Source organism: Bufo gargarizans, chromosome 4 (genome assembly GCF_014858855.1).
Source record: "Bufo gargarizans isolate SCDJY-AF-19 chromosome 4, ASM1485885v1, whole genome shotgun sequence".
NCBI lineage: Eukaryota > Metazoa > Chordata > Amphibia > Anura > Bufonidae > Bufo > Bufo gargarizans.
The window spans coordinates 388,157,289-388,169,749 of record NC_058083.1 but is presented as its reverse complement, the minus strand read 5'-3'; the positions used below and the strand labels follow the sequence as shown (position 1 = coordinate 388,169,749).

General features: G+C 43.4%; 1 protein-coding gene across 1 annotated transcript in view; it reads left to right on the top strand.

Annotated features, from left to right (window-relative positions):
• RIOX1 (ribosomal oxygenase 1) overlaps positions 1–4,243 on the top strand; it is a 35,539-nt gene extending 31,296 nt beyond the window's left edge. The window contains exons 13-15 of the mRNA XM_044289862.1: positions 2,891–2,990; positions 3,147–3,233; positions 3,692–4,243. Of these exons, the coding sequence (XP_044145797.1) occupies positions 2,891–2,990; positions 3,147–3,233; positions 3,692–3,781 (277 nt within the window). The 3' untranslated portion in view covers positions 3,782–4,243. The remainder of the gene's footprint in view (positions 1–2,890; positions 2,991–3,146; positions 3,234–3,691) is intronic.
• Positions 4,244–12,461: the final 8,218 nt, after the last annotated feature.

The following is a 12,461-nucleotide window of genomic DNA, read 5'->3' as shown; positions in this document are numbered from 1 at the left end:
CACTGCAACAGTGCAAGCGCTGCATCCTCTTCAGTGTATTGTAATCGCAGCCGATTGCATATTCTGTAATTTCACTGCACCGCCATCACAATCTAGACAGTGTACAGGTAAACAGTGAAGAGGACGTATCGCTCACATGAGTGTACCTGGAGTGGAGTCAGACCCCCACAGATATGATGTTGGTGACACAGAACATCCCCTTGAAACCAATAATTAACCTTGTAGCAACCATTCCAGGTGATCTTCATTTTCCTTCAAGCAAATAATTAAAACCAAAGCAGTCAGCGCTTTTTCAGCCCATGTCACATCTGTGTGCAGACTGCAAGATTTCCTGCCTTTATTGTCCTGTTTTATTGCTCTAGCTGCACTTTGCATACAGTTTTTGCCCAATTCATGAAAAATTGTTCCAGTGTGAGTGGGGCAAGCAATAGCAATGATTGGACTGAGAACATCTGTTAGTGCCTACCAATATTTCTGGTGAGTGTTCCTGCAAAGAGGGCCGTTACTCCAGCTGGATAATACAATTACATCAGTACAACGAATGTCTCTTTAACATGGGCTGATAAATGCTCATCACCACATTTGTTCCCTGTAATTGGCCCGTTCATCGTAAGAATGACAGGTTTGGATATAGAAAGCCTTTTTTCTCTCCCACGATACAATCCTGTCCCACCTTTGGCTCTTAAAGGGGTTATCTGGAAACTCGATATTGATGACCTATCCTCAGAATAGTAGATCACTTGGGGTCTGACTCCCGGCACCGCCACTGATCAGCTGTTTAAAGAGGCCGCTGTGCTTACCGGAGCTCCGGTGAACACTGCGGCATCCTCACTGCTTACCAAGCACACCGCCGTGTGACTTGAATGGGGCTGAGCTGCACCTAGGCCGCGTGACTGATGTACAGTGACTAAAGGCCTAAGAGCTGTATCCTCTTTAAACATCTGATCGGCAGCGTCTAGGGCAGGCATCCTCAAACTGCGGCCCTCCAGCTGTTGCAAAACTACAACTCCCAGCATGCCTAGACAGCCTACAGGTGTCAGCCTACAGCAGGGCATTGTGGGAGTTGTAGTTTTACAACAGCTGGAGGGCCGCAGTTTGAGGATGCCGCCTGGTCTAGGGTGTCAGACCTCTGCCATTCTTATAAAGAGGACCTATTCTGAGGATAGGGCATCAATATTCCCGGATAATCCCTTTTAAAGAGAACCTGCCACCATGAAAATGCAGTACAGTCTTGCAGGCAGCATGATATAGAGCTGGAGGAACTAAACAGATTGATATATGATGTTATGGGAAAACTTAAAATTCATATATTTAAAACCCTGCTAATCTTGTGCTCTGTAGACATGTGGGTGGTCCTCTCAGTGATTGACTGCTTTCTCTGTGTACGTACTCGGACACGGGAAGCTGTCACTCACTGATAAGACTGCCCTCATGGCTACTGAGCTCCGAAAGATTTAAGTGAATGAAATACAAATGATACTGGGTCTTTTCCCACAGCTTTATATCAATCTGCTCAGCTCCTCCTGCTCTATAACACGCTGCCTGCAGATTGTACTGCATTTTCACAGTGACAGGTAGTCTTTAACATAGGACTCCTGCACAGAGCCGCCAGGCAGGGAAAGGATAGCAACAAACTTGTGGCCACTTCTAACTAATAAGATATACAGTATATATTGCAAAGTTAGATCATTTGAAAATGTCAAGCTGGAGACTGTGCCAGTTTCTATAATTAAAATATAGTAAAAATGCTGGCCACGAATGGCTCAGGATTTTCTGTGCAGTGTTTTACTTTGTATGCATTGATTTCACTATAGTGATTGAATTATTTATGTATAAGGCAGGAAATATTGCTATTAGATGGCCTAATTTAGGAGATGTCTCTGATTTTCATATTGGCATCTTGGCATATAAATGGTCTGAAAAAATGTGCACAAAACAGGAACAATGTATTTGTCTAAATGGTTCCTTCCAGAAGAACGATTTAATCTTTTACCTGCCCTGGATTCTCACCCAGTCCTGGAAATGGGCCCCTTTTTGTTCTTTAAATCCCATGTATCTTTTAAGTTGCGTGTATAGCGCACCACCGTGTGGAAGAGCTCCACTACTGTTTAAGGGTGCATTCACACGACCGTATTTTGCGGACCTATTCATTTCAATGGGGCCGCAAAAGATGCGGACAGCACACAATGTGCTGTCCGCATCTGTAGATCCGTTCCGCAGCCCTGCAAAAAAGATAGAGCATGTCCTATTCTTGTCCGCAATCGCAGACAAGAATAGGCATTTCTATCATAGGGCCAGCTACATTCACACGACCGGTATCCGTGTTTTGCTGATCCGCAATTTGCGGACTGCAAAACACATACGGTCGTGTGAATGTAGCCTATAGGATAGAGAATACGTTTTATTAGTGGCACAACCTTTTAGTGAAATCATAGTGCCTTGTCACTACCTTATGCTGCCCTCCAATGCCCGAGCCCCTTGTATACAATATACTTACCTGCTCCCCGGCACCACGGATTCCTGCACGTTCACTGCTGCATCTCCCCATCACTCAGATTAAAACATCCGTCGACGGGGGGAGCAGTCAATAGCCGCAACGGGGGACGAGCCTCCCTAGCATCGCAGGGAGCTTAAAGTGGTTATGGACTGTTTTGCCTTATGTTGCCGCTTCCTTATGTAGGTACCTGTTCAGATGTGTTCTAGGGACACACATTAGTTTAGCTTTGTGGTTGGAAGGGCCAACATGGAACAAGCCTTTTCAAATAATTTGCAGATAACTGAGTAGTATTGATGGAATCTAGTTATTGGTGCAGGAGATTAGAAAGTCATGCGTGTCTGTGATATACACACTGCATTTATGAAATTTACCCCAATCTTTGCTTCTCTGCAGGTTGTGTAGTGAGGGAGAAGCCTGTGTATTGTACTACTCGACAGATAATTCCAGAGTGTACCACCAGGAGGCGCCAAAGTCTATTGAAGTGAATGCTGAGGTAAGAGAATCTGCTTCTCAGGCTTCTTACATATGCTGGAGTCATGGTCACGAGTGCGAGCGTGTAATAGCCGTCACTGCGTTGCCTTTGATTGTAGTCTGAATTTTTTTAAATCCTGACTTTGTGTTGTCAATAACATAACTTTTTCCATTGCAGCATGTGGAAGTAATAGAATATCTTCTCCACTGTTATCCTCATTATGTGACTGTAGAAGGCATTCCCTGTGGAGACCTGGATGACAAGGTAGACATGTCCGCTTATTACTAATTGATGTTGCTATATGCCACTGTGGCTTCATACACATGACTGTATTTTGTAATTTAGTGATGGGAGTGAGAAAAATGCAGATTATACACAGAAGGTATCCGTGTTTTGCAAATCTCTGATTTGTGGACCACAATATGGACACGATCGTGTGCATGAGGCGACAATTACTTTTTCGCTGAACCGATTAAAAGGGGTATTCCAGGGATAACTTGTCATAACAGTAATACCCCTTTAAGTGGCTTTGGCCATAACCTTGTAGACCCCAATCTCCTACCTATGGAAACCGGAGTTACTATTTCAGTGGAAGCCATGAAGGCTAGATATTTGAATCACCAGCTTTTTTTGGGTGGGGGGCACATACTAAAACAGCATATAAAATAAGAGAATATAGTAACACTGCTTTTATTAATTGCATTATTTGATTTGTATTTCAGCTTGCCGTAGCCAGTATGCTATTTGAGAAGGGTCTGCTGATCACCAAAGAGCAACTGACTCCATTAACAAGTTCTGAGGAAAATGAGTGATTTTGTATTTTGGAGCTAATGGAGACTGTGAAGAGAATGTCCTGCCTTCTTTGAGGTTCTGTGCATTGGACACTCTTAATCTCAGGAATGTATGAGGAGGATCACTTTTGAACTAGTAAATCATCTTGGCCCACCTGATTTCCTAGTTTTCTCTGCTGTTCTTACAGGCCTAAGGAGTAATAATAATAAATGTTTTCTGACATCTTAGTCTGATTTAGGATACTCACCTCTGCCTTAATTTAATATGTCTTTGAAATGTAAATGAAAGGACTGTATGATACTCAAATTTTATATAGACTTAAAAATGGTTCAGAAATACCGTAAATGATTTTTAAGGTCTATAGCATTTTATCTTTGGTGTTAAATGTCATAGGAGATAATGAAGACCAAGTTCATCTATTTATGTGCTATCTGTAAAGAATAAATCAAGGCAACTGGACTTACTGTAGATTTCTTGAAAACATTTCACTCGTTCTTCCAACGAGCTTTCTCAATTCTGAGTGACTGTACAAGAATTCTCTGGGAATAAATATGTAACTGAATCAACATCTGGTAATTATACCCAGCATGGGGTCAGAGGTCATTATACCCAGCATGGGGTCAAAGGTGTTGATTCCATTATCCTAATTGGAGTCAGTAGGTGATAATGACCTCCCAGAAAAAGGTGTCAAGACAGTATTGTATGTGGCAGACAATAGTACGCAGTCCAGTGCATTGAGGAATGCTCAGAACTGTATATCGGCGAAACAAAACAACAACTACTACATAAGCGTATGGCTCAGCATAGAAGAGCCAAAACCTCTGGTCAAGATTCAGCCGTGTACTTACATCTAAAAGAAACAGGTCACACCTTTGAAGACAGTCAAGTGCGTGTTTTGGATAAGGAGGCTGATTGGTACAAACGAGGCGTGAAGGAGGCCATCTACGTAAAAATGGAGAAGCCAAGCTTGAATAGAGGCGGGGGGGGGGGGGGGTTAGAAATCTATTGTCTGCCACATACAATGCTGTCTTGACACCTTTTTCTGGGAGGTCATTATCACCTACTGACTCCAATTAGGGTAATAGAATCAACACCTTTTTGACCCCATTCTGGGTATAATTACTAGATGTAGATTCAGTTACATATTTTTTCCCCCAGATAATTCTTGTACAGTCACTCAGAATTGAGAAAGCTTGTTGAAAGAACGAGTGAAACTTTGTCAAGAAATCTACAGTAAGTCCAGTTGCCTTGATTTTATTCTTTAGATATACCATGACCTGGATAAATGAGAACCTTCACAGACCTATTGATGTGCTATTTTGTACGGTAAAAAAATAATCTACTTGGAACTAGTTTTTTTGACTACATATAAATATGTAGACTGCCTCTTGCTGGATTCTGTTTTTTAACACCGTGGCATTACAGCAACCGTCCTGTTGGCCAAAAGTAGTTTGATACTGCAACATAACCTGTATGACCTTGCAGGACACTGTATTCCAATACTATGGGTGGTAAAGGTGTTGTCGGAGTTCAAGAAAAACAAGGTTAGCCCCTGTAAATGGTCTGAAATGACAAAATAGGCGATACCCCTTTTCTCCCCTGCCGCATCGGTCCTCCAGACTACAGTTGATTCCCTGGCTGCAGCGGTAATGTTCTGTGCATACACGTCACCACTGCAGGCAGTTACTGGTCCTGTGTACTGATGATTGGCTGCACAGATACCTTTGGCAGGACCAGAGTGCAGCACTGGAAAACAATGTGAGAAAAGATGTACCGTATTTTTCGCCGTATAAGACGCACTTTTTCTTCCCCCAAAATGGGGGAGAAATGCCCCTGCGTCTTATACGGCGAATGCAGTCAGTTTTACATCGCTAGCAGCGATGTAAAGCGAGCGAGGACTCGGGGAGGGACTGGGAGGAGGAGCTGGGGCCGGCAATAGCGGCGGGGCGGTGCAGTCACTGTACTAAAGGCCCGCCCCGCCGCTCCGGTGTACTAATAAAATATGTCATATTCAATGAATGGTTATTAAATATACCCCTTTATGCCTAATAGTACCTTAAATCCTAAGCGCATCCGTACAATGCAGGCCGGGCGGGAGGCAGCGTAACTCCCTGATGTCACGTGCCTGCGCCGCCTACTTTATGAATGAAGCAGGCGGCGCAGGCAAGTGACGTCAGTGAGTGACGCGCCGCGCCGGCTGCCCGGCCTGCCGGCATTATACTGAAGCGCTTAGGATTTAAGGTACTTTTAGGAATAAAGAGGCATATTTAAAAACTATTAATTGAATAAGACATATTATATTAGTATACTGGAGCGGCGGGGGATCTGTGGATGGCACAGTTATGGGCTGGGAGGGTCTGTGGATGACACATGTATAACAGTGCCATCCACAGATCCCCCCCTGTAACAGTGCCAGCCACAGATCCCCCTGTAACAGTGAAAGCCACAGATCCCCCCCATAACAGTGTCCGTCATCCACAGTTCCCCCCATAAGTGTCCGTCATCCACAGTTCCCCCCCATAAGTGTCCGTCATCCACAGATCCCCCCATAACAGTGTCCGTCATCCACAGATCCCCCCCATAACAGTGTCCGTCATCCACAGATCCCCCCCATAACAGTGTCCGTCATCCACAGATCCCCCCCATAACAGTGTCCGTCATCCACAGATCCCCCCCATAACAGTGTCCGTCATCCACAGATCCCCCCCATAACAGTGTCCGTCATCCACAGATCCCCCCCATAACAGTGTCCGTCATCCACAGATCCCCCCCATAACAGTGTCCGTCATCCACAGATCCCCCCCATAACAGTGTCCGTCATCCACAGATCCCCCCCATAACAGTGTCCGTCATCCACAGATCCCCCCCATAACAGTGTCCGTCATCCACAGATCCCCCCCATAACAGTGTCCGTCATCCACAGATCCCCCCCATAACAGTGTCCGTCATGCACAGATCCCCCCATAACAGTGCCATCCACAGACCACCTAGTTCCAAACCCACAGCACACCTTTTGGTTAAAAATATTTTTTTTCTTATTTTCCTCCCCAAAAACCTAGGTGCGTCTTATACGGCGAAAAATACGGTAAGTATCTCTTCTTTTGTTATATTATAGATAATTTACAGGGGTGGCCTGAGCTCTTATTGAACGTGGACAACCCCTTTGGTATTGGGCCCCCTTTCCCTGCTATAGCAGCATCCATTCTTCTGGAAAGGCTTTTCATGAATTTTAGAGTGCGTCTTTGGGAATTTGTGCCTATTCATTTCTGATGTGCCAAAATCTGGCTTGCAAGTTTTATCGTATAGTACATTTTATAGTAGACATTATTCATTCCTGTAAGTAATGTTCTCTGCCAATCCTAAATTGCATGATTCCGGAGAACACTTTCCCACTGCTCCAGAGTCCAGTGGTGGCAGTGGGCTTTATGCAACTCCAGCTTTGTACATGGTGATCTTAGACTTGTGTGCAGGTGTTTGGCATGGAAACCCATTTCATTATATTTGAGACCCAGTTCTGCCACTTTCAAAGGCAGCTTGAGGTGATGCACAGAGGACTACAGTGTATACTTGCCACTTGCTTCAACCACCCACCCAATTTCACAAATTGAAAAACCCACATATGGCTACACGGCTCTGGTTGACCTGTTTGCTCTTTATTTAGGTGTTTTAGTCCTACCCATTGCAGTGTCCACATGCTTTTGGCCATATAGTTATGGTATGAAAAAATCCAAAAGTACTTTGGAATAAAATGCCATATGATCGGGCTATAACGAAAAGTCCTGTCTGTGGTTTTGATAAGTTTCTGTGCTTTTTCAACATGGAAACAAGCACAGTCCACTGTCCATGATTATTTTTTTATTGCAAAAAACTATTTATTGGATGTGCAGAAGTGGAGCAGTACTATGACATAGTCTGTTATGTACAAATTGCTCAGTTGCACCTTTTACAGAACATGTTTTAATAAAATATAAAACTTTATTTGTCTGCTTGTTTTATTATTTGAGACTTAAATATGTATATTAGAGATGAGCAGACCTTTTAAAATTTGGTTTGCCAATTTTTTTTTTTTTTTTTTTTTTATGAGAACACACCTAGTATACTATTCTGGGTTTCTCGGCTCTATCTCTAATCTCTCTTTTTTTTTGATGCGTGAGAGCGTCTGACGTGGGACGCTAGGGCTCCACCCCCCGCCCACTGGCCGCTCGTACCGCCGCCTGGAATGCCTGACCACCGCAACCCATGCTAGTTTGCCGTGCCGAGGCCGTGGCCGCCAAGATTGCTCATCCACGTGAGATGCCCTGATTGCCCCAGAGACCGACGCTGGTGTCTGACCCAGATCTCTGTCCTTGGAAGTCCTGAGCCGTCGGTCTGTGAGTGGTGAGATATCGCAGCCTTGTGTGCTGTGGGAAGAGAACAAAAGTGCCGGCGGGATGAAGGCTGGTGGGGCCGGAGCACAGCGCACTAACTATCAGCGCTAAAAGGGGAGCTCTGGTCGATATTCGCCTGCTAATAGTAGAGTCTTGGACCGGACAGAGATGGTATCCGGGGGCGCTCTTGTCAGGTCCTGAGGTCCTGTCCTATTGATCCCTATTGACATTTACTGATTTTCAGCGGTGAGGCCAGCTCTGATTGTAAAATCTGAAGGGCGGCCACCTCAGCTATTTGGAAGTGGAAACTTAAGGAGGACTATTCACAGGTTTTTGTGGTGATGTTAAGTACCCCTGAGATTGCAGTTGACGGCGGGTTAGTTTGTCATCGTGGCTGTGACTATGGGGGTGCAGACTGAGGCCACCGTAGAATAAAGGAAGTGAACCTGCACTGAGATACCTGGCTGGTATTGGAGGCAGTTACTGAGGGTGGACTGTGCCAGAGTGAACTGAATTGAATCTGGAAAAAAAAAAAAAGCGGGGGGGTGTTCGGAATGTGGAGTACAATACTTAATAACCCTAATAACCCCGACTGAGAAATCCCTATCCCCCTCAAGATATCTAACTGTATTATATTTCTTTGAACTAATCAGCTAACCGACTGTATCCCTTATACGTCTGGATCCCGACCTTCAACTCTCTAAGGAGCCTCTCTTCCTTCGGCTTGATCCTATTGATATTATGGACCTTTTTTTTTCCCCCTCTGAACTAACCGTTGTATATAACCATGGATGTAATTTACTGACTGTACCGAGTCTCTGTGATTAACTTGAGAAGGGGGACTACAATTGAAGAAGGGGAGAGGAAGAGGGAAGGAAAGGGGGAAATAATAATAAATAAAATAAAAAAAGGGAAATAGGAATAAGAAAAGAGGGAAGAGATCTTAAAATGCCGCCAAAAAAAGGGAAGAACAGCGTGGCCCCACGGGAAGTACCACTAGGCGATCAGCAGTAGGCCTGGAAAGTGGGCCTAAACAATCGGGTCTAAATAAGTACCTGGTCCCGAATTCACCCGGGCTTAGATCCCCACAAAAAAAAAATGGTGGATGCCAGAGTACAGGATTCGACACATGAGACGTCAGCTGAAGGGGGGGAGAGGGGAACACCAGTGACATACACAGAAACGGATGTAAAAATGGTGCAGGATATACTTTGCACTGTCTCAAGGATGGAAAATTTAATGGGTAATTTAGTAACCCAGCCTGGGGCAGTGCAAACGGATGTTATGGTTATACGAGCCGAGATGGAAAAAGTAAGGCAGCGCTTACAAGAGATGGAAAAAAGGATTCCCACCCTAGAGAAATCCGTGCAGAAATTAGAGAAGGAGGTGGCCCTTTTAAAACAAACAAACGTTAAGATGGAACAAAAATTGGTAGACCAGGAGGATAGATCAAGAAGGGCTAACATAAGATGTGTGGGGATCCCAGAGCGAGCGGAGGGAGGAAACTGTACTGAATTTATGGAAAAATGGTTGAGGGAAAATAGTAAAGCAAGTACTCTTTCTCCCTTATTCTCCATTGAAAGAGCACACAGGGTCCCCACAAAAAATAGGGCGCCAGGGGACTACCCCAGATCTATACTGGTGAAATGTTTACTATCTAAGGATCGAGATGGAATACTATCTGATGCAAGAACCTCGGAAAAATATTATATACAGGGTGTAAAGATCAAACTCTTTCCAGACTACTCATTTAGCACTAATGCACAAAGAAGAGAGTTTATATCGGTCAAAAAAAGATTAAGGGAGGCAGGTATAAAGTATAGCTTACTCTTTCCGGCAAAATTAAGGGTGGAATATAACGGCAAGATTTCCTTTTTTTCAGACTCCGGAGGAAGTCAGTGAATGGGCGGATGGAGAGGGCCTTGATAGGAGTCATGCTAAGTTATGGAGTCGCCCGGACTGCTGGCCAGCAGAAGGGGGGACTATATAGACGGGAGGATGTATATGGGAGGTGGGGGTGGGTAACGTGGAGAAAACCTTTTTTTTCTTTTTTTTTTTCCTCCTCCCCCTCTGTAGATGGTTAGGATCCTTTCATTGAATGTGAGAGGGTTAAAAGATACGCTATCCTTGAGTGGATGAAGAGGTTTCTGCCAGCCATCATCTGCCTCCAGGAGACACATTTGGATAAGGAATCAGTAAGATGGTTGGAGAGGGGATGGATGGTGGCGGTGGGATATCGTTCTGTATATACCACTTACTCCAGTACTCCAGAGGGGTCTCAATTCTGATACATAATAAGATTAAATTTGAATTTTTGGCATGTGAGACCGATGACCATGGTAGATACCTTTTTTTTACATTGTTATGTAGAAGGGATTAAAACTGTAATCGCAAATATATATATTCCACCACCATATAAACCAGATGTTCTGTATCAATTGTATAGATTTACGCTAAATAAACAGGAATGTATATTGATTGCGGTAGGTGATTACAATGCGGTTATGGATCCACTCAGGGATAGGACGTCTAGCAGAGGGGGAGGAGCACAAAATGTAGATTTACGTAAAGTAGCCCATGAATTTAATTGGGTAGATGTTTGGAGGGTTCAGCACCCGGATGAAACTAGATATTCTTGTTATTCAAAAACACACCAAACTTGGTCGAGAATAGATATGACTTTTGGAAATAAAAATTTAATGTCCCAAAATAGCATCACGACAAAATATATACCTATGGCTCTGTCGGACCATAATGCAATGACAGTTGAGCTGGACTTGAATAAAAACAACACTCCGCCGTTGTTTAAGTTCAACTCCCATTGGCTACTATTGATTTTAGATACAGAGAGTATAACTGAGGAACAAAAAATTTTTTTCCTAGAACTATATAAGTCTAGGGTACAATACTCAAAACAAGAGCTAGATTCATACCTGGACAAGATCGCCCTTAGTAGGATATCTAAGTCCCAAAAAGAATATCTGGAAAAAGAAATAACGGTGGCAGAAATAAACCTAGCTCTGGGGAAGGTTAAATCTGAGAAAGCACCGGGTGGGGACGGGCTTCCTTTTGAAATACATAAAACCTTCTCCCAGGTTTTAGTACCAGAATTAAAGATAACACTGGATGAGGCTCGAAAATTAGGCGACCTACCGAACTCTATGAAGGAAGCAATTATTACACTAATTCCAAAAAAGGGAAAAGAACAAACAGATCCCGGTTCATACAGGCCAATATCCCTGTTGAATACGGATGTTAAAATTCTGGCAAAAGTCCTAGCTGATAGGCTTTCAAGGGTTATCAAAGTAATAATAAATAAAGATCAGACAGGATTTATACCAGGCAGAACAATATATTCCAATATAAGAAGGTTATTCCTCAATATCGAAGCCAATAGATTGGATGCAGGGGAGAAAGCGATACTCTCATTGGATGCCCAAAAGGCATTTGATTGTATTGAATGGGAGTATCTATGGGCAGTATTAAGGAGATTTGGTATAGGGGAGGGATTTATAGGGTGGATCCAGTTAATATATCAAAACCCTAGGGCTAGAGTGGTGGAGGATGGGAGCTTGTCTCTGCCTTTTGCCCTATTTCGTGGCACAAGGCAGGGATGCCCTCTCTCCCCACTGCTATTTGCTATTGCAATTGAACCTTTGGCAAACACAATAAGAAATGATAGGGAGATTAAATGCTTCCAATATGCGGGCGGAGAAGAAAAACTGTTAATGTATGCGGACGATATTTTACTTTTCTTGCAAAACACTGGGGATCAGTTTAATAGAGTGATAGAGATAATAGATAAGTTTGGGTTTTTCTCTGGTCTAAAGATAAATTGGGGGAAATCACATATGCTATTACTAGGAGATAGACAATTACAGGGAGACACACGGGTGCATGTTCTTAAAAAACATGAAAATTTTAAATATCTCGGTATACAAATCTCCGGAAATATAGAAGAATATGAAAAATTAAATGTCCTTCCCCTAATAAAAGAATTAAAAACTAAAATACATACCGTATATGGAAAAGACTGCCAATGTCAATCCAAGGTAGGGTAAACTTAATAAAAATGGTCCTTCTCCCAAAGATACTTTATATATTGCAAAATGCTCCAGTGAGAATACTGCAGACTACTTTTAAATTATTCGATAGACTAATGGGGGACTTTATTTGGAAGGGTGCGATCCCTCGGATAAAGAAGGAAGTCCTTCAGCTCCCAGTGCAGGAGGGAGGATTAGCGGTCCCCAATTTGTTTCTTTATTTAATAACTCAATACGGGAATATAAAGGGTAGTTTAGATAGTCAAGTGGGTAGGCAAGAATTAAATAGA